We start from the raw sequence: 22,267 nt of genomic DNA on the forward strand, positions 1-22,267 counted from the left end.
TTGGGTTCTGCTACTACACTGTAAGTTCCTTGAGGGAAGGGATAGGGTTTGTTGTATTTGGCATTTCATAGCAACAGAAGTGTGGTGCCTGACACACAAAGCATTCAAATATCTGATGGGTGAATGAGTAAGTCAATGAAGGGAGTCCTAAGGTAATAAGTAGGTTTGCCAGATGAGGGTGACAAGGTATTCTAGCCAGAGGAAATGGTGTGCATCAAGGCACTGAAGTGAGCAAAAGCATGGTGAGTGGAGTGTTATCAAACAAACTGCGGTCCACCCACCCGGCCCAGTAAGACCAGATAGCCACACCGAGGTTTGCAGCAGGAGAAAGGAAAACATTTATTTGCAGGGCACCAAAGAAGGAGGATCAGGCAGCTAAAACTTAAATCCCAATTTCCCAGATGGTGTACAGGTAAGGTTTTTTAAAGGCAGAAAGGCAGAGGTTACAGGCGAAGTCAGAAATCAATATATGGAGACTATACATTGGTTTGACCTAACGAGGCAAGGCATCTCGAAGTGGGGGTGGATTCAAAGATTTTCTAGTGTATGATTGGTTAAGCAGATGATGTTTTGTCTAAACATTTGAAATCTACAGAAAAAAATATATAATCTCTGGCTCATGGGCATGACTTCCTCCAGGCCTCTCAGGAAGAAATTTAGAACAACAGTGGTCAGAGTTCAGTCCTCAGCTCCCCCTTATCTGAGGTCTATGTACCAGTGCATCCATTTGGTAGAGGTTCAGGTTTCTGGAAAACAACTCAGGGATATATATTAAGATGTTATCTATAGTTTCTATAGGGGAACCAAACGTCCCATGATTCTAACTTACTTGGCTATTGTTTTGAGCCGCTATGTCTTGCTTATCACATTTCTCTTTCACTCCTCAGGGCTAGCCAGATGCCTGGAATTTCTCTTGAAAGAACTCAAGATTTTGGTTTTTTTAAATGTCCATGTTTGGGAGTAGGGAACAGGCCCCTAAGAAGGGTCTCTGACTCATCTCAGGATGCAGTGGGTCTGGGAAATACGTGGATGGGGATGCCACGAGACAAGGCTGAAAAGGGAGCTGGGAACAAATCAAGTTGGGTCTTGTAAGCCACAGTACAAAGTTTGAACTTGATGCTAAGGTGCGGTGAGAGCCACAGAGGATTTTAATTAGAGGAAGCATATAACCAGCGTGTGTGTTTTAAAGTTCATTCTTTATTCTGTTAATACACTAATAATTCAACTGAATTTTAGTAAAAAAAGGAAACTACAGATAGGTATAACTTTTTAAAAAATTACCTGTAATCTCACCAGAGATAATCACCATTTGACCATAAGTAACAAGCAATCTGTCTCACTTATCTATTACTATTTAACAACCCTCCCCCAAAACCTTGTGGCTTAAAACAATAATTTGTTATTTCTAGTGAGTCTGTGGGTTGATTGGGATCGACTGAGTAGTGCCTCTATTTTCTGTGGTGTAGCTGAGGATACACCCACATTCAGCTGAGAGCTTAACTAAGGCTGGAACATCCAAGATAATCTCTCATCCTCAAGAGTCTCTCTCCACATGGCCTCTCATCTTTCAGTAATCCAGCTGAGCTTCTTTGCAGCATGGTGGCTGGCTTTCAAAAAGGATAAAAGGAAAGCTGCCAGTCTCTTAAAGCCTAGGCTTGGACATATACTGAATTTCTTCTGCTGCATTTCAGTAAGCAAAGCCATTCATAAGGCCAGCCAAAACTCAAGAGAAATAGACTCCACTTGTGGATGGGAAGAGCAGCATGTAGGCACAGGGATTGGAAGACTGACTGGCCATCATACTGGAAAACTATCTACCACACAATTTGATTTGCTAAACACAAAGTAAGTTGTTGACCATTTCTGGTAGTAAATAGGAAAACTGAATTCCAGTAACAAATGCAAAATACCTTGTCCTTGTCCATATATGAATCTAAGTGGGTTGTCTAAATAAGCTGACAATTTGCATGTGTGATGAGGGAGGAGGGAGGTGGGAGGTAGCAGGAACACCATATTGAAACCTAGTGTTGAAACGAGAGAAATTGTAAAAAAGAAAAAGGCAGACTCTAGACAAAGAAAATGGTTAAAATTGTCACGAGGAGTGTTCTGCAGCCAATGCCTCTCTACAGTTAACCTGAGTATTAATTCTGAGTGTGACAGGTAGTTAAAACACATTATTTGTCTAATCACACTTCCTGGGAAGAGGAAACAGCAGCAGAGTCAGATGAAGACCCAGCACCTAGGCACAATACTTCACCATGCACAACAGCAAAGTGCGTGCACCACATCCTAGAAAATGACAGGATCAAAACCTGAAAGGGCAAATCTCTCGCCAAGTCAAGGGGAGTAAGGATGAGGCCAAAATGGTAGCTTTCTCCTCACCCTCTGCTCTGAAAAGGGCAGGGGCTTCTCAATCTTATTCATCACAGTCATGGGAAAGCCATCTGTTTGAATGGCACAGGAGGGCATAACCAGGCTCCTGGACTTGTCTGTGAGCCTCCTAATAATGCCCAAAGAGAAAGGATAGCGCTTCTCAATTTTCACTTGTCTTCCTCATCCACACTTCCACTGCCTTAGTTCAGTCAGACTAGTCTCCATGCTACTCCTCTATATTGCTCCAGTTCATCCTCTGTATAGCTACCAGAGTTCTCTTTCTCAATACACATTTTTTAAGGTCTAGGAAATGGCAAGAAAAAAAGGCCAGAGACAGGTGCAGTGTTCAGATTAGACAGAGACTTGTATGTCACGATATAAATTTTTCTCCTGATTGTGGGTGACCTACTGAACAATTTTTCGGGAGATAGTTAAAATTTTATTTTAAAAGGATATGTAGGCAGCAAGGCAGAGACCAGGAGTAAGCCTGGAAGCTGAGAGATCACAACTATATTACAGTACCTCTGGTGATAGAGTACAGGTCTAAACCATGCCAATGGTAGAAAAAAGGGAACAGAGTAAAGATATATAAACAGTGTAAATGAAATCATACAAATGATAGAGGCTGGTGACCTCCATAAACAGGCAAAAGGAGATGAGCATATCACCTAAGTTTCCAGCATGAATAGATAGAATTATTCACTGAGAAAGACATAAAGAAACAGCAGGTTTTCGAGTAATCAGAAACCTCCAAGTGGCATGGCAGGCCATGTGAATAAAGAGGTTGCAAGCTCAGCAGAGAGGTCTAGACTAAATATACTAAAAACCGGAGGGGGAAGAGGTGAAGCCACAAAGATACTTACCCAAGAAGAATATCCAGTAAGAAAAGCAATACAATCCCACAGGAGCTAAAGAGAGTCTTGAGATTTGGTAAGCCACAAAGAACTTTTACATCTCAACAAATCAAAATCTGAAAGCAGAATATATTACCTACTATTTACTAATATTATTTAGTAAGACAGGAAAGGTCGTCCTCAAGTAGAGATTCTCCCCTAGGAGGGTAGGAAAACATACCCCTATCTCCAGAGAAGAGGTGTTACATGAAAACCATATTGAGTATACCTGACTTTCTAACTAACTAGAGAAAACAAAGGTCTACAAAAATCAAACTAGACAGATGGGGAACCTGTTGGGGGGAGGGGGCAGGGAAGGAACACCACTTGCAAAACAACCTGATACTTTTGAGGTCCACAAGAGCCAGAAGGTGGTGGGGCCCCATCACAGCCAACACCCCATACTTACTAACCAAACTGATTAAAACTTGATTTGTCTCCTGAAAGATCGTTCTAATCTGCCAACCTGAGCTTTCTGGTCTACTTAATACCTGTTGCCTGTCACTGTAAATTAATAGGCATTCTGGTAATACACCAGTCTCTGAGAGCATACTTAATAAGTCCATCCCAGAAAGAGGTCAATTCTCAAATGACAGATTCTCTTTCAGTATCTCCAAGGCATAGTGTCAAACCTAGAGAACTTCTGCTAGCCAGTTAGAAGGCTCACTCTGGAATCACTGTAGCCTCACCTAAAGTCTTCTCATTAAAATACATCAAACACTTTTAACAGATTAAAAATTAAGATGTGATCCCAAACAAGGAGAATTCAGTAATAATTTTATTTTGAATTACAATCTATTATCACTTCAAAAAGAGCCACTTCAGAAAACATCCAATGGATGTTGACTTACCAGTAAAAATGTAAGTCATCAACGTATGATTTATACTACAGAATACATAATAAATTATATTTACATGCAATGACTAGACTATCACACACAAGGTAAAAAAATACAGTATTTTATGTACATTTTAAAAGATTTACATGTTCATATACAATTTATAAAGTTAAAAATTCTCTGTACAAAATCATACATGTACAGAGTTTATATAAGCCCCATTCTTATGGCTGTATCACCACACAGATTTGCTTAAAACTCTAATACTACAAACACTCGGGTTATTCATACTCAATCTTGGCACCCATATAGCAATACATCATTTTGAAATGTAAATTACAAAGGAAATAAAACGTAATCATGCAGACATTTTTAATATAAGAAAATGAGATAAAATGTACCACCAGATCAACATTTATCAATTCCATAGATACTGGGTTTTCAACTTACTGCACTGTTTTCATACAAGTACATGCAAAACTAGCAGATTATGGATTTTTAAAGTAACATTAAAATAATACCATAGTTTGACAATACTTGGGCAATAGGAATGAAACTAAGAGCCCTAGCCTAATTATTTCTGCAGATCTGCAATCACATCAAATAGACACTGATCATTTAAAAAACAAAACAAAAATGTGTTTGACATTTAAGAGCATATTCACTCTTCTGAGAAGGGGGGAGGGGGCAATCTATGATAAACCATTTAAGTATTATCCACTGTCCCTGCTAAGGAAGCACTTGCATACTTCCAATCTGCTTAAATAAAGACATCTGAAGGTTTTATAAAATGTTTAAGATAAGCTACACTAGTTATTTTTAAAAATCTTGAAAAGTAACAAATTGAAGGTATCAGCACCTTCCCTCCTCCCCAAAGTAGCTAAAGATCAACAAGAAAAATAAAGTGCCAATGTCTAAAGTATACTGTTAATGGTTTAAGAGGCACTACCTCATTTGATGGCTTAGGATAAATAAGAAAATAGGCCAGATCTGATCTGAATAACAAATAGAAGGTAGGTATTCCAGTATATGTAATTCCTGACTAGATGGGGGCTAAACCAGAAAACTACCTATTCCCCCATTTATTGCTTTGAAACCTGTACATATAAATTCTGACAGAATAATCAGATTTCTAAGATGGAAAGCACAGTGTTTGTGCCACTTTGAAGTTGAAAAAGAAGGTGCACTCTTGATCACTGGGAGGAGAGCTGCTGAGACTCTCCTCTCCACAACTCATATCTTCACAAGAGTCCTCACTAAAGAGAAAAAGAGACAAAAAAGAGGATACCATTACTTAAAACACACTTAAATGCTTTATAGCCAAAATAAAGCTGCTATATGAGTATCTCTAGTGAGGATTTTTATATTCAAAATGTATGCTTTACAGAGACAAAATTTATAAAGACTTCCTAAATGAAGTCTATAGTAATCTCAATGGAAAATACAGATTTTTTTTGGCTGAGTGCAGTGGCTTATCCCTGTCATCCCAGCACTTTGGGAGGCCAAAGTGTGCAGATCGCTTAATCCCAGGAGTTCCAGACCAGCCTGGGCAACATGGCAAAACCCCATCTCTACAAAAAATATTAATACAAAAATTAGCCAGGCATGGTGGCACACGCAAAAAAAAAAAAAAGAAAAGAAAGAAAATATAGGTTTTCTTAAGTTTAAACAAGTTACTATTTGCCAAACTATTATTCTTGTACCAATTAATAACTCTATCAGCAACTAATTGTAGAATTCTAAGTATTTTAAATCCAATAATGAAGACTAAAGACAACATACCTCCTAGCACATGGTCTATTTAGATGTATTTCTTGCATCCGTGATTTCTTATACCACTTAACACTCTCAAATATCAAAGTAAACTAACAAGCTATGAAAATGAAACTTCTGGCCCTTTATCTCTACAGCATAAAACAAACAAATTTAGCAAAATTATTCACTTTACAAACACAATAATCAAATACTGAATAAGACGACACCAACTGACAAACCTCTGAGGACATCTATAGAAGTCTTCCCCATTAGTGGTGGTGATTCCCTTTATTTTCCAGGCACCTACCCATTAATCTCTTCTCCACAGCACAATATTAGGAATTCATACTAACATGACAAAGCCCAGAATTCTTTTCCAGTTTGTTTTTTTGGGGTTTTTTTTAGCTGTATTTCAAAAGCAAGGGAAATAGGAGAAAGATGGAAAACAACCAGTTTAAAAAGGGAAAAAAGGCTGAGTGCAGTGGTTCACACCTGTAATCTCAGCACTTTGGGAGGCTGAGGCAGGAGCATCACTTGAGCCTAGGAGTGTGTAAGACCAGCCCCGGGCAACATTGCGAGACCCCATCTCTACTCAAAAAAATATAAAAAAGAAAAAAACTAAAAAAAAATGGAGAAGACCTTATAAATCGTTACGTATTTTAACAAAACTACTTCTGGTTAATTTGCTTACCTGAAGAGTTGGGGTTTTAATTCTTAGCTCTTAGTGTAGGGGCTTGCTTTCTCTAATGTCTTACACTATTCCACAGTTCTGAGTATAATAAACTCAGTAATATTTAGTCTAGGGAAGTTTAATTAGTCAAGGAACCCGCCTACCTTTCACTTTCATCAAAACAACCCCCCTCAGGTATCGTTGGCAGCTCAGGAACACTATAGTAGCTGTTGTGGAGGTTCTGGGCTGTGCGCCTTGAAACAATCCAAACCAACTTCTTAAGATCTGGTTTGCAACATTCAGGAGAAGAATACTCAGCTAGGCATTTAGAAACTAACTCTCTCCAGTAAAAGAACTCGGCGTCATTAATCTGGAAAAAAAAAATATTTTAAGAGGTTATGGCAATGTCTCCCAAATCTTGCAACACCTTGGAATCACTAGGTAAGCTATGAAAAAAAAAAACATATATATATATAGATGCCTGGCTCCCACTACCCTCTTCCACCTCTGGTATTCTGATTTAATTGACAAGGAGTGTAACATGAGCATCAAGAGTTTTGTAAGTTCCCTAGGTGCCTGTAATGCGCAGCCAAACTGTCAAAATTTGGGAACCACTGGTTTAGGAGAGGAGCACTCTAAGTATAAAATTACATAGGATTCAATACACAGAAAGCTTTGCCTATTCTAAGAAAACGCTGACCTAAAAACACTCTGGGTCTGTTAATAAATCAACTATCAAGTATAGTCCTTAGTCTCAATGCAAAGAAATTCAACATTCCTTTTGTTACAGAAACCAATTTGGGTTCCTGTAACAAGGCATTGTTTGGATTGCTGGCAACATACACTTACATTATAACAACAGATACAAAACTAAAGAAATTAGCAATATGAGAGAAGAGAAATTTCCCAAAAAGGACATAGTTCCGCCACCACTGGGGAGTGCTCCAGTTTATTTCTTTTTTTTCTTTTTATGTTTTTCCTTCCTCCTTTGGAACGTCTTCAGTTTATCTCAATGAATCAATTTTCACTGAAGATGGTTCCAGCTATCAATATCAATAAAAAGTTCAGATAAAAACTAATAAAATCATGATTAAAACAAAAGCGAAAAGTTATCTGTTACAAACAAAATGCTTCACATTGCACATATTTTCACCAGAAAACAGAAGATCTATCTATTTTCTTGGCCTCCCATTTTCACCTAATCTAGCTACATCTTAACCCACTTATAATCTGGTTTCTACCATTTCCTTCTCACTGCTCTACTGACATTACCTCTGACACATTCAATGACCTTCAATTTTCATTATATTGGATCTCTTATAAAAATTCAATACTCTTGACCACCTCCTTCTTAAAAACCTCCTTCCTGTCCGACAGTGCTCCTACTTGTGGGGATGTACCTTTCTTCACTTGGCTCCTAATGTTGGGGGTAAAAGCCAACACTAAAAACCCCAGAGCTTCAACTGACCCCTACAAAAATGATTCCACAAGCTTTTAATGGTTTCAACTACTGCTTCTTCATGAGAAATTCCAAATCTCAATCTCCAGCTACAGTTTATCTTCTTATTCCAAAATGCCAAACACCTACTAGACACCTACCTGTGTATACACGCATCTAAAATCATACTTCTCTCATCACAAATTAACTTCTTCCAAATTTCCTGCCAATTATGCTAATATTACATCCACCATTAGGTACAAATCTTGGCCATTCATGATTCCTTGCCTCATTTCCATGCTTGGCTTCCAAAACCACCGTTTTATGAGTTGGACAGCCTTACTCCTGCTTGTGACTAACACCTAGACATTGTACCTGCAAGTCTACCCTAAAATGACTTTTAAATCTGTCTAGTCCACCAATTTCTTGGCCATAAGCCTTTGCTGTCCAAACTTTCACTGTCAAAGATTCTTTTGCTCCAAATAGGCTCCCAGTCATAATGCTTCTCCTAGTCTGCCCTATTTCTTTGCTTAAAAAAACCCCAAAGTAAGCCGGGCACAGAGGCTCATGCCTGTAATCCCAGCACTTTGGGAGGCCAAGGAAGGTGGGATCACTTGAGGTCAGGAGTTTAAGACCAGCCTGGCCAACATGGCGAAACCCCATCTCTACCAAAAATATAAAAACTAGCCAGGCATGGTGGTGAGCACCTGTAGTCCCAGGCACTCGGGAGGCTGACACAGGAGAATCACTTGAACCGGAGAGGCTGAGGTTGCGGTGAGCCGAGATCGTGCCACTGCACTCCAGCTTGGGCAACAGAGCAAGACTCTGTCTCAAAAAATCCCCAGGTACTCTCTATATTCACTATTACCTGGCACCAAGACACAATAACAGATGACAGAACACAACACTTCATGTTAACTTCCTTATTTCTCCAACTAGACTGAGAGTTTAAGAAAAAGGACTGTGCTTTTGTTTTATACTTCTTTGTGACTGTAAGACTTACTTTTACTTAGCTGGCCTAAAGGATTTGAAAAGACATTGGGGTTTAAAACATCAACATTGCTGGTGTTATTTGATGCTGCTGCTAATGGGATGACAGTTCAGCCCTAGAGGTGTGATGTGATCCCATCCTATCCCATTAGTGTTTGTTCTGAGTCTACTTCCTAGAATGCATTTTAGAACAATGCATACGTGGCAATGTAACAGCTGTACTGTCATATGGCATGATTACTACAGAAGGGGCACTTATATGCAGAAAGAAGCTGGGCTAAGTGACCAGGTTACCTTCCGGATTAGTATTGTCTGGGTCAAAGCTGCATTTTGAGAACTTTAACACTACAGATATAAGAAAAAAACGAGTGTAAAAGTTAAGAGTCCCATGAAGTATTCAAGTTTAAGTCACTACAGAAAAAAATGAAACATCAGGAAAGAAATTTGCTTTAAAGAATAATGACTGTGATTACCTTGGAATGTTTTTTAACTAGCAAGAGAATTTCCAGTAATTCAACAGATTTCAAAGTTTCTACTTCCAAATTGAGAAGGCACAAGGCTAATACAGATGGCTGTAAGAAAAAAAAAAGGAAAATATTTTTTTAAAATTCAAAATAGAAACTGTGAGATATATATGTAAGCAAGGAATCGACTTACTTTTGCTTTTGAAAAGATGAGTCGGCAGTTGCAAGCTTTCAGCTGAGCTTCTAGTTTATCAAGGCTCAGTATTTCTTTCCTATAAATGCAAAGAACAAAGATTTATTAAACTCCCAAAGATTTAAATGATTTTAAACGATTTTAAAGATTTGCCAGGGCCAGACGCGGTGGCTCAAGCCTGTAATCCCAGCACTTTGGAAGGCCGAAGTGGGTGGATCACTTAAGGTCAGGAGTTCGAGACCAGCCTGACCAACATAGATAAACCCCGTCTCTACTGAAAATTCAAAATTAGCAGGGTGTGGTGGCACACGCCTGTAATCCCAGCTACTCGGGAGGCTGACACAGGAGAATCACTTGAACCCGGGAGGTGGAGGTTGCAGTTAGCCGAGATCACGCCATTGCACTCCGGACTGGGCAACCAGAGCGCAACTCCATCTCAAAAAAAAAAAAAAAAAAAAAAAAGATTTGCCAATAAAGTCCAAGTCGAAAGTTTGAAGAAGGTAAAAATACAAATTTCATTGCCATTCCAATTATTTACTGTTAGCTACAGCAATGCTCAAAGTATAAAATTTATCTTTAATCCCACTGACCTTTCTGAAGTATGACAAAGTATAATAGTATGGTATAAGTGCAAAAAGTTTAAGGCAGTAGTAGCTTCCAATTCATAGTGCAATTTTTCTGAAATTATTTTTTCCATCCGTTTTATGTCAGAAGCAGTACATTTACATTGACTAATCCGGATCACATCATGAGTGGATGGAATATTGCAGTCTTCTTCAACTATTCTAGCAGCCAGCAAAAAAGAACAGACTCCAATGCAAGACAAATGTTTAGGTTTCACCTGAGAAAAAAACAAGAGGCTTCTTTCAACAACTGTCACTTTGACTTAGTAAAGCAAATGCTTATAATACTGTAATGATGCTCCTATTCTTAAGACAGAACATAATCAAGCTGCTTCTCTTATATGTACTGGCCCTTTACCCACAGTTATACACATTGTCACATTTTAGATCTTCTCAACCTCCCTTAAAAAGAAAAAAAAAAAAAAAAAAAAGGCAGCAGGGAGCAGTGGCTCATGCCTGTAATCCTAGGACTTTGGGAGGCTGAAGTGGGAGGACTGCTTGAGGCCAGGAGTTTGAGAACACTCTGGCCAACATAGCAAGACTATTCTGGTCAACACAACAAGCCTCCACTTCTACTTAAAAAAAAAAAAAAAAAAAAATTTTAATTTAGAAAAAAAAGTTTTTTGACCCTTTAAATTATGTAAATTCAAATGCAGGTACAAGAACTTCCATGCAGGTTCAAAAGCTAGATTTCTAGCACTAAAGTATAATTTGTATTTCAGACTTATGAAATTCATAATACAATCTCCCCCAAAATAAATTAAGCTTTTTAACACCAAAAAAAAAAATGTACTGGGATATTAAAATATTTTATACTTATGTTCTTACGTAAAAATCTTTAAGAATCATTCCATATTTCAATGTAATTTTGCTCGAGAAAGATCACATGAGTGGCGGAGAGTGGGACATATATAAAAGCTGCCATGGACAGATGGCTGCCCTTTTCTTTTCAATGCCCTGAGAACTGACCCAGCAGCTGACAGCAATCCTACTGGCAGAAGATTCCCCACATTTTTCTAGCCATTGCTGGTGACTGTTAACAAAACCATGGCTCCCTGCTTTGAAGAGACTTCTAGGGAAGGCGGCCGGTCATATTTAATAGACTGTTATGCTTCATTTGTCACGCTTCAGTATTTTAAAAATCTAGGCTTCAAGAGAAGCATGATGGCAGATAAAATCTTATTTTGAGGACTATAAACATATGGCAAATATCTAAAAAATAGTAGTCTCTCTTTTGTCACATCTTCGAGAGACAGTACTTAAGAGGTAAAACCTAAGACACAACAGAAAAACCTAACATACAACAATACAATTAATCTTTAGTCTTATTCTGGCACTAACGATCACAATTCTGATTATAAATTTTTATGTACAGTGGACATTATTATACCCATTCGATAAATATTTCTTGAACCCTGTGTGCTAGGCACTGGGCATAGAAAACGGAAGACATATTTATAAAAATGATGAAATACCTTCATAAGAGCCAAGAATCTGTCCAAAATATTGACGGCCAGGACAAAAGTTTCAGTGCAAGATCCAAAAAAGTTGGCTAAACTCCTTAAATCTTCAACTTTGGCATTTCTCAATCCTGGACACAAAGTGTTATCATTCTGCAATAAAAACCAAGAACCAAGGTTTACAATTTTCTTAGAACCAGATGAAAAACACATATAGATCCAAAGAATAAGGTTATTTTTTTTCCCAAGAATAAGGTTAATTTTTTCCCCTCAATCTTCAAGCATATAGATGGAAAGAGTGGTATCACTTAAGTAAAGCTATACACTTTCTCATCTATAAGACATAAATCACTGCTTCTTAAAAATATACATCATAAAAGAGCTTCAGCAATTCAATATAAGGTGAACCGTTCCAAGATTTCAGAGAGTTATAGCAAATATAATTCAATTCCCTTGAAATGGAGAGAGAGGGTTCCTTTGTTTGCTTTTGCTTTTCTAAAGTCATTTAAGATCCTACTATAAATATGTATTTCACAGGCAGAGGGTGTTTGCACAAATGAACTGCTCAATTCACCAGGAGTCTCTCATCCTGAAGCTGCAGGAGCTGGAGTGCGGGGGGCGGGGGGGGGGGGGGGGGGAGGCGGCGAGGAGGGTGCCACATTCAAAACAAAAACAAAAAAAAAACCCACTTCTCTAAAATATCACTCTCATTCTTGCTAAGAAAAGCAAAAGCATGACCCTGGAATAAGGTTTATCTTGGTACTCCAGAAGGAACAACTTCGATATTAAGAAATTTTGCAGGCTTCAGTCATGATTCAACGGGGAGGGGGGGTTGTTACCTCCTCCAAGCCCCATCAGCTGCTTGAGCAAGTTATCTTTTCTGCCAACTTACCTCCGGGGTAGCCTCAATCAAACTCAGCCCTTTTTCTCGAGGTTGGAATCTCTCTTCTTGTTCTAGGTAGAGGTTCAACAATCCGAGGAGTTGGACCCCTTCACGACCTGCCAAGTGCTCTGCCCCCAAATCCTTCATCTGCAGCAAAGACACCACACAGAGAATGTAATCTGGAGGTAAGAGGGGTGGGGAAGCGGGATAGAAAGGGCTGAGGCCAGTACCTCCAGCAAGGATCGCCTCCACACACCCGGACAAGGAGCGGGGGGAGGGACCAGTCACGTCCTCCAGAGCCCTGGGGCAATCCCCACCACGGCCAGGGAGGTGTGGCAGGGGGAGGAGCCGTGGTCAGGTCCGCCGGCCAGCGCTGGGTAAGACCTGCCAGCCCTGGCCTCTCGGCGTTTCACAAACAGGAAACTGTCCGCGGGCGCCGGCGTCCCCTCGGTCTGCCCCACCTGAAGTCGCACCGGGGAGGGCCTTCTGCCCAGGGGACTGCAGTGAGGCCAGCGACTGCAGCGGGTCCCGGGGATGGGGCGTTGCACAATAGGGGGGAGGGGAGGGAAAGTCTCGCGACTGAACAAAGAAGCGGAGGGAGGAGACTCCCGAGCCCCGCCCGCCCGGGGCGCCCAGCTGCAGAAGCCCCTCTCGGAGAGTCCAGCCCCCAGCTTTTCCCATCCGCTACCGCAGCACCGATTCCGGACTTACCCGAGAGGCGGACACCCGTGTCCCAGGAGCCGTGGGGTGGCGCGGCACACCCGGCTGCGGTCCGGGGACAGAAATCCAGTCCAGTCTAGCCCGCCCCGCGCCCGACCGGACAACACCCATCCTCTCACTGATGCTGGGGCCCTGCATCAGTGAGCCCCGGGGCTGTCAATCCAAGAAGCACCACCCCAGCGAGCCCCCGTGACAACACGAGTGGGGGCGGGGGGCACCGAGGCGGAGACTGCCCTTAGCCTAGTCGCCCCCTCCGTCCACCCCACCAGCATCTATCTGTCCGTCGCGGGCGCCAGCTCCCCCCAGGGCTGGGGCTGAGGGCAGCACCCTGGTCGCTCCAGCGGATGAGGGGCAGGCAGCACCGAGACACTCGGATGATACCAACCTCCCCGCAGCCCACAGTCCCCACCACGAACAAAGAAACCCACGGCGCCCCTGGCCGGGCCCACTCACCGTGCCGGAGACGCGCCTCCACCCGCCCGCGGTCTCACGGTCCGCAGGGACTGGGTGCAGCGGGGACTTCCGAACCTGTCTCGCAGGTCGGGGACCCCACTGCCTCAGCGGTGCCCCCGGCCCGGCATCCGACCCTTCTTCCCAGGCACCGCCGCCTCGGCCTCACAGCCCCGGCTCCATCCCGCTCCCCACGCGCCCACCCTCCACCCGGGCGCAACGACGGCCGCCGGAGACCAGCCTGCCGCCGCACCTCCGCCGCCTCAATAGAGGCCTCAGTGAGCCTCCTGTTTTTGTTGTGAGTTTCGACGCCCCCAAGGGGGCGGGGCACGTGACTCCCCGCGGAGGGATCCTGCACTTCCTTCACGGACTTTAAAAAGAGTCCCGCCCCTAAGCCGCTGTCTCCAGCCTCTCTCGCTGCCTCCCTAGCTCTCCTTGGCTTCGCCAAGCCAGTCCTCCCGCCCGGCGCCACGGCGGAGGGCGGAATCTGGGCGTCGGGCTTATTCCCGGATTGATTCGGCTTTGGGAACAGGGGAAGACTGAGGAGCGGAAGGAGATCGTTTCTAGTCTCATTACGCATTTTAAAGGTCCCCGATTTGTTTTGTTTTCGCTGTTTTGAAAAGTCCGCCCAAAGTAGCCGGCTCTCTGATTGGATGCGGGTGGGGCGAGGGGAATGCTGAGGACCTGATTCACCCTCGAATCTGGATTGGCTAATTTATCAGTCTTGGAGCCCTCTGATTGGCTTTCTCTGTATCCTGAGCCTCTCTCTGCCTTGGGGCCTTAGCAACTCCAGGGTCTGAATTGCGCATGCCTGGGTGGGCAGCGGGGAAGGTTTTCAGTTACCTGCCCTGAGGGACTGCCTTCTCTCCTGGCTGCGTCCGCCCTTCTCAGGGGAATGTCACGCTCGCGGCGTTTCTCCAGAGCTAACCTTTGTGACAGCCCTTTCAGCCACGGGAGAGTTTTCTACGTTCCTTCTTTGTTTAGTCTTGCCGTTCCATTTTGCAATAACCCACCAAATTATTATAACATTGTCGGGGCGTCTACTAAAATATTCAATAAATGCTACAAGTTTGGATGTTTGTTTTAAAATTTTCCAATCCAAGAGGAAAAAAAAGTGGAGAAGACAGGTGAAACAAGATAGGCAAAAAGTTGAGGGTCGAAGCTGGGTGATGGGTACTCGAGGCTTCATTACACTGTTCGTTCTACTTCCATGTGTCTTGGAATTTTTCCATAATTTAAAAAAAAATCAGGAGGAACTGAAGGAGGAGTTTTTAATAAAAACTTAGCACGTTGATGAGGGTACGTAAACATCTAATAATTACGGCGTACGTCCAGAGGTTGTAGTTGTGCTGTTGTTTTAATGAAGACTCCCAGAGCTGCTTGGTCCTTGGTAACCCATAAATTATCATTTATTATTCATTATAATTAGCATTGTTGTTATAGGCGACACTTCTCCCAGAACGGGACAAAAAGCAAACCAACCAAGTGCCTTAGGCCAGAGACACTTTCACATGGATATCAATGGGGGATGTGGAACATTTATTTGTTTACTCTCTCACTCCTAAATTAGTAAATACCGTATTCTTGAGTTCTAATCTACATAATCAGCCACTGGGAACAGTTTTCTCTTTTCTGTTCTTCTGTATGTTTTCTGTGAATTATTTTGTTACTTGTGAAATATGGGAAGGCACACGGCATAGCTTTGGCAGCGCTCTTCTTTGCAGAGCAGCTAAGGAATTTTTGAAGTAGGTCCCTTTGCATATTAGCCCGGACTAAACACAGGCATCTGTTTGGAGCACAGAGCAACTGGGGGAAAGGAGCCCAAAAAGCTAACACCTATTTCAGAGAGGTGTGAGCTTGGTGAGCGTTTTGGAAAATAAGGTAAAATTAGCACACTAGTTTTAAATGATTTGCAGGCTACATAATTTTATCCAATGCTTATTTTATCTTTTAAACATTAAGTGATAACTTTTACTTGGCATAATCATCTTGCTGGAAATCTATGCTGATAAACATAATAGGAACATGAAACTAACTTGGAGACTAGAGCTAAGATTAAAATTACAGAGATGACAGCTCATTGTACAGAGCATCAAAAGGCTGAGTGATCGGGGCCCACAGACAGCAGCTCCACCAACTGTCCACCACCAGGGAAATGAGAGTTCGTGATCAAAGCATGAAGGAGACTGGGGATGTTTTTTTCAAGAAGGCAAAGGTAAAAAAAGGAACATACGTTAGTTTATAAGTGATGTGAAAGAGGAAATGCAAATTTATGTGGTAGAATTTAAAAATAACAGACTATATAAAACAAAAAGGAAAAGATTGAGAAATTGCCCTTTGCTTAGGCTACATAATTTTATCCAATGCTTATTTGATCTTTTAAACATAAATAAGTGATAACTTTTATTTGACATAGTCATCTTGCTGCTTAGATCACTAAATGTTATGAAGCTATACTAAATGTGTACTATATATTTCATAACTGGTATTTTATGTGTCCTTTTACAGACAGCCTCTTGAATGATGTGAACAGTGATGGCTTTCTCTGAGAGTAAGACAAAAAAAGCTTTGTAAATGGTGCCGAATTTCCTGCTCTTGGCACGCCCTGCTCAGCACAGAAGAAAAGACTGATCAGGTTGTCCAAGATGGAACCCTTTATCCACTTTAGTCCACTTATCTCTTTAAGATTAAAGGAAAGCAGTCATTAAAAATATAGATCCAGTAGTTATTAATACCGCATCCTCTTTTTTAAACACCTCATTTTAAGGATGATGATATTCTTGGGAAATGGGCTTGGGGGATTATGTAGGTTTTCTCTGTTTACTTTGCAGAATTTTTTGTTTGTTCATATATCTTTAAAAAAAATTATCCTCATTCTATTTGTCCTTATCACCTTGGCTTACCTTGCTGGAGGTGAAAGTGTTATTTATGAAAAAAGACATTATTCCCCTTAGGCTAATCAGGCTTTACCCATTAGCCTTTCCGGAGCTTTCTGGAGGGCAAATTTCCTATATCTTGCATACGTACAAAATAAGGAAATCAGAAACCTGGCAGCCCCCAAGAAGTTCCAGACAATTTAAGATACTTGATCTTCTACAGTACATGGTAGGGGTTCTGTGGGGTTGAGTGATACTGTCACCAATAACCCCATGAAGGCCTGATGTGCAGCCCATTGTCCTCGGTGACATGTGAGACTGAAGCGAAAAGGTGCTCACAGAATGGGTAATAAGCAGGGAGTGCCCACACAGAAACAATGACTACGTTTAGTGAATCCCTGACTCCTGACAAGTGTCCTGCAAACCTGCTCACACTTACGCTTCTACCGTGAAAATAGGGCACTCCCATGGGACAGCTGTAGTACTTCTCTAAATGACTTAGACTTCCCTGAACTTCATAAGGCATCAAAATTGCTACAACTTTCCAAATCTCATCTTTCTCCTCAGAGATACAGTTTTTGACAATAAATCCTAGCTTTTTATTCAATCGAAAGTTAATCAATACAGATTGAGTGCCAGGCACCCTACTAGGCATCAGGGATACAAAAATACGTAAATAAAACAAGGCCCCAGAATATACCCTGGTATGTCTGAGGTATAGGGCAAAAGCACTGGCCTTGGATCAAACTGGCCTTGTGTCCCAGCTTTCCTACTCATTAGAGATGGTGCCTTGAATACCTTGAATAATTCTGATGGTCTTGAGCCTCAGCTTTCTAACCTGAGGCAAACAAAAAGCCAGAGGTAATTGTGTCTGCTTCATATGTGATGACTGAATACAAATGTTTGTGAAAGCAACTAGCTATATATTTCTAGGCTGTTGGAATTTTTCACCATGTTGTAACTTCATGAAGGGAAAGGAAGGGATTATCCCTAACCTCATCAAAGAAGTCTGGTGGAAAGCAGCCCCGAAAGGAAAGAACCTGAGGATAAGGATATGTAAAGCTGACATGAGGCCATACTCCCCCTCCCTGTCTACTCACTATTGCTGAGTCCCTGGCTGGGCTGTTTTCTGTCATTAGGCTGAGCACAGTGGTTCACACCTGGAATCCCAGCACTTTCGGAGGCTGAGGTGGGAGGATCACTTGAGCCCAGGAGTTCAGGACCAGCCTGGGCAACATAGCAAGACTTCATCTCTACAAAAAATTTTAAAAATTATCTGGGCATGGTGGCATGCACCTGTAGTCCCAACTACATGGGAGCCTGAGGCAAGAAGATTGCTTGAGCCTGGGAGGTCTACAGTGAGCCATGATGATGTCACTGCACTCCAGCCTGGGCAACAGAGCAAAACCCTATCTCAAAAAAAAAAAAAAAAGTGGTTTGCAGCCCCAAACTTCCTGCTTAGATAAGTCCTGCTTCACAGAACCTTCAGTGGAGACAGGAATGCCTCTCCGAGGAAGAGGAACAGGGAAGGTATAGCATAGTAGCATAGGGTGCCATCTTAAAGTGATGCAGATTTTTCAACCAAGAGCTCATTTTTAAATCAGAACCTGGAAGAATGAGATGATTTATATAGCAGATGATTAATCTCTTTCTTCGAGCAACCAGTAGAATAAGTCAGTGAGGCATCTCATATATTCTCCTTTCTGATTTTCCCACGAACAAGATCATCTCAAATTTGAAATCAACATTTTACAATCCATTTACTGTATATTTTGTTGCTTTTGTTGTTAATGCTAGAAGCATGCCCTGTTTTTTTGGAAGAGTGTTTGTGCAAGGGTTGGCCATATTCATAAACATTCATAGTGTTTATATATGTAGGGTTGGCTTTGGAATTGTGGAAATTATCCACACTGTAGATACCATCTGAATGACTAGAGCAAGAGGACCAGTTTTTCCAGCCACCCAGTTTAGCCCCTCCCAGTTCTACTAGCCTGCAAGAGAGTTAGCCTTGTATAAACTATCTCTGCAACCTGAGAACTTGAGAAGTCAATGCTCCGTGGACTCTGAAGCCCGACTCAGTACTTTGTTATCCAGTGCTCCCTCTTTTACAGGAAGAATCAATTGAAATAAATGAAGTAGCTTGGACATGATGTGAAAAGGCTGGCAGAGGAGAGTGAACTGAGAATTTGGCAATGCCAGAAATCAGAACTAATCATCTCAAAATCATCTTAAAATATATTTTAAGTGGCCTAGGCTACATTCTGGAACATTATACATGCTTCTTTACATAACACATTTTTCCTTCAAGGTTTGTTCCAAGAACCATGACCTAACTCAGATTTCCTGTCTTTTCTTGACATCACAATGCTATATGAAGTTGACATTGTCAGCAAAGAGTAACTTAGGATACATCTGTTGACTATATCATCGTATTTCCAAAATAAGTTTTACTGTCTGTGAGAATCATGATCTCTTTTTTAATCTCAAATGAAAAGGCAATTGATGTTTAAAGTGATATGGATAAGTGATATAAGCTTAAAAGTTAATGGGTGCAGCACACCAACATGGCACGTGTATACATATGTAACAAACCTTTACATTGTGCACATGTACCCTAGAACTTAAAGTATTAAAAAAAAAAAAAGCTTAAAATTTGCTTCAGTTAACATTTTAAAGTGTTTTCAAAGTGAAAGTTTTTTTTTTTTTACTTTAAAAATAAAGACTGCTGGTGAAACCCTGTCTCTACTAAAAATACAAAGAAGAAGAAAGGAAAGACTGCTTTATATCAAAGATCCTCAGGTCTGTTTAATTACATATATTTTTATGTTTTCTACCACATTCAGAATAAGAAATTGTGGCTACGTGCAGAAGTAGAACCAGATTTAAGGCAGTAGGTTTGAAGCTTTACTATTTGGAGGGGCTCTCTGTAGGAAAAAAGGTAGGATTTACAAATACAAAATTAAATATGAAAGTGAATACTTATTTAAAACGAGACAATTCAAGACAAAGTGTCAATTTTTAAAAGTTGTTATATACTCACTGCTCCAGCTATCTACTGCTATACAATGAATCACCCCAAAAGTTAGTGACTCAAAACAACAATAATTTTATTATCATCACCCAGAGGTCTGAGCGTTGGTTGAGCTCAGCTGGGCAGCCCTTGCTCAGGGTTTCTTATGAAGTTGTAATCAGATGGTAACTGCGGCTGGTATCATCTTGCTGCCACTCAACGTGTCTGGAGTGATGCTGACTGTGGGCTGGGACCTCAGCTGAGGCTGGTGGATGGAACACTTACATGTAACCACTCCACGTGGTCTTTCTGTTTCCTCATGGCATGGTGTCAGGGCCTGAAGAAAATCAGGTGAACACTGTGTCTCCTTTTACGAACCAGCCTTGGCAGTCAAATAGCATCTGTATTAGTTTCACACTGATGGTCTAGGAAATTACCACAAATTTAGGGATTTAAAAGAACAAATGTTTATCATATTATAGTTCTGGAGGTCAGAAGTTCGAAATGGGCCTCACTGGGTTAAAATCAAGGTGGCAGCAGGGCTGCAGTCCTTCTGAAGGCTCTAGAGAGTATTCATTTTCTTGCCTTTTCCAGCATCTACAGGCCACCTGCATTCCTTGGCTTGTGATGCTTCCTCCATCTTTAAAGCCAGCATCATGGCATCTACAGATCTCTCTTGACTCTGACTCTTCTGCCTCCCACTTCCAACTACAAGGACCTTAGTGATTATATTGGGCCCACCTGAATAGTCCAGTATAGTCTCACCATCTCAAGGTCAGCTGGTGCTTGCTTCAGCATCACAAATATTAAAATTGGTTTTTTTTGTTTGTTTTTGGGGTTTTTTTGGGTTTGCTTTTGTGTGGGGGGTTTTTTGTTTGTTTGTTTTGAGATGGAGTCTTACTCTGTCACCCAGGCTGGAGTGCAGTGGCATGATCTCGGCTCACTGCAACGTCTGCCTCCTGGGTTCAAGTGATTCTCCTGTCTCAGCCTCCCAAGTAGCTGGAATTATAGGTGTGCACCACCACGCCCTGCTAATTTTTGTATTTTTGGTAGAGACGGGGTTTTGCCCTCTTGGCCAGGTTGGTTTTGAATTCCTGACCTCAGGTGATCTGCCCACTTCAGCCTCTCAAAGTGCTGGGATTACAGGCGCGAGCCACCACATATATTAAAATTGGAATGTTACAGAGAAGATTAGCATGGCCCCCATGCAAGGATGGCAGACAAATTTGTGAAGTGTTCTGTATTTTTGAGAAAAAGAAAAGTTTGGGCATGGTGGCTCATGTCTGTAATTCCTGCACTTTGGGAGGCCGAGGTGGGAGGATTGCCTGAGCCCAGGGGTTCTAGACCAGCCTGGGCAACATGGCAAGATGTTATCTCCACAAAAATTTTAAAAATTAGCCAGGCATGGTGGCATGTGCCTGTAGTCTCAGCTTCGGAGGCTGAGGTGGGAGAATCACTTGAGTCCCAGTCAAGGTTGCAGTGAGCCATGTTCACGCCACTGCACTCTAGGCTGGGTGACAGAGAAAGACCCTGTCTCAAAAAAAAAAAAAAAAAAAAAAAAAAAAAAAAAACAGAAAAAAGAAAAGAAAAAAGGTCAGATTTGCAACCTTAATTCCATCTTGCTATATTACATAACATATTCACAGGTGGTGAGGAATAGGATGTGGACATTTTTGAGGGACCTTTATTGTATCAACTGCAACGTCCTTTCAGCTATAGTCACATCTGCTCAGGTTCAAAGAGAAGGAACATAGATTCCACCTCTCAATGAGAGCTGTCAATCACCTTATCACAAGAGCATGTGGGATAGGAGATACTGTGATGACCGTATCTGGAAAATCATCTTTTACATTCACAAACACACAAAATCTGGAAAATCCCATAATATTTTTTTATTAATAAACTGCCTGACATATGGCTATATAACTTTTTTACCAATATTTTTGGCTGTATGCTCTCTGATCACTTCTTCATATGATAATAACATATTAATATAATTTTCTGTAGAGAACATTTTTTAAAATTTAGTTTTTCCTCTAACATGGCTAATCAATTTTTGTTTTTAAAAAATTGTTGCTGTTTTAAATGTTTATTTCAGTTTTATAATTCATTATTAATACCATAGTATATTTTATGGTTGATATCAGATTTGGGAAAATCTTTACCAAGCTTTTTCTGCATACGAGCTATAAAAAATCGAGGATACCAGTGAAAACGGACAGACTCATTATTTAGCTTCTCATCTGTTTCTTTATTGCAGAAGCATATTTTGAGGTTTATGTCATCTTTGTCAGTGTCAGTATTTTGTATCAAATCAGCAAGAAATTTCTATATTTTTAAATGATTTTATGATTCTTTCCTCTTAATAGAATATCAAACAATCCAAGAGTTTACCCATTACTTCTAAAAATTTCTCATTTCCTTCTAAGGAAGTACTGGTTTTCGAATGATCTGGAAAAAAGTATTATACATAGTTTGCTTCTTGGTATCTGAACAAGAAGCAAATCTCGTCATGCATTTTTATCACTTTTATTTCATATCCCATTAACTTTTTATGTAAATTTTCGCTTAGTTCTTCATTAAAAGCACTTTTAGATAACAAAACAGAGCACCTTTCTTTTATATCCAAA

The 22,267-nt window shown here is 41.0% G+C and overlaps 1 protein-coding gene, 1 long non-coding RNA gene and 1 other non-coding gene across 8 annotated transcripts; 2 read left to right on the top strand and 1 right to left on the bottom strand.

Annotated features, from left to right (window-relative positions):
• Positions 1 to 4,026: 4,026 nt before the first annotated feature.
• Positions 4,027 to 14,019, bottom strand: CCNG2 (cyclin G2). Of its 5 annotated transcripts, XM_045392449.3 has the most exons (9): positions 13,293 to 13,438; positions 12,812 to 13,097; positions 12,591 to 12,728; positions 11,714 to 11,851; positions 10,206 to 10,456; positions 9,616 to 9,694; positions 9,432 to 9,530; positions 6,695 to 6,900; positions 4,027 to 5,361 (listed from the first exon to the last, which is right to left on the bottom strand). In XM_045392449.3, the coding sequence occupies exons 3-9, from the start codon at positions 12,726 to 12,728 to the stop codon at positions 5,238 to 5,240; spliced, it is 1,035 nt and encodes a 344-aa protein (XP_045248384.1). In that variant the 5' UTR covers positions 12,812 to 13,097; positions 13,293 to 13,438; the 3' UTR covers positions 4,027 to 5,237. The 5 variants fall into 5 exon arrangements, with proteins under 5 accessions (XP_045248384.1, XP_005555040.2, XP_005555039.2 ...); XM_005554983.4 differs by lacking the exons at positions 12,812 to 13,097; positions 13,293 to 13,438 and adding an exon at positions 13,755 to 14,019; XM_005554982.5 differs by lacking the exon at positions 12,812 to 13,097 and having other exon boundaries at positions 13,293 to 14,019.
• Positions 13,185 to 16,483, top strand: LOC135970924 (uncharacterized). Of its 2 annotated transcripts, XR_010586845.1 has the most exons (3): positions 14,203 to 14,338; positions 15,819 to 15,966; positions 16,260 to 16,483. It is a non-coding gene; the product is annotated as an uncharacterized lncRNA (long non-coding RNA). The 2 variants fall into 2 exon arrangements; XR_012434852.1 differs by having other exon boundaries at positions 13,185 to 15,966.
• A 4,300-nt stretch (positions 16,484 to 20,783) lies between these two features.
• LOC123573722 (U6 spliceosomal RNA) lies at positions 20,784 to 20,885 on the top strand. Its single transcript, XR_006698463.1, has one exon. It is a non-coding gene; the product is annotated as a U6 spliceosomal RNA (small nuclear RNA).
• Positions 20,886 to 22,267: the final 1,382 nt, after the last annotated feature.

Source organism: Macaca fascicularis, chromosome 5 (assembly GCF_037993035.2).
Source record: "Macaca fascicularis isolate 582-1 chromosome 5, T2T-MFA8v1.1".
NCBI classification, from domain to species: Eukaryota; Metazoa; Chordata; class Mammalia; order Primates; family Cercopithecidae; genus Macaca; species Macaca fascicularis.

What these genes read in the sequence shown, in the direction of transcription:
- CCNG2 (XM_005554982.5), bottom strand. Translation starts at nt 13,439, where the DNA reads ATGCAGGGCCCCAGCATCAGTGAGAGGATGGGTGTTGTCCGGTCGGGC. An exon ending in TGATTGAGGCTACCCCGGAG is followed by an intron (nt 11,852 to 12,590) that starts GTAAGTTGGCAG and finishes TTTTTATTGCAG; the next exon opens with AATGATAACACTTTGTGTCC. An exon ending in TCATCTTTTCAAAAGCAAAA is followed by an intron (nt 9,531 to 9,615) that starts GTAAGTCGATTC and finishes TTTTTCTTACAG; the next exon opens with CCATCTGTATTAGCCTTGTG.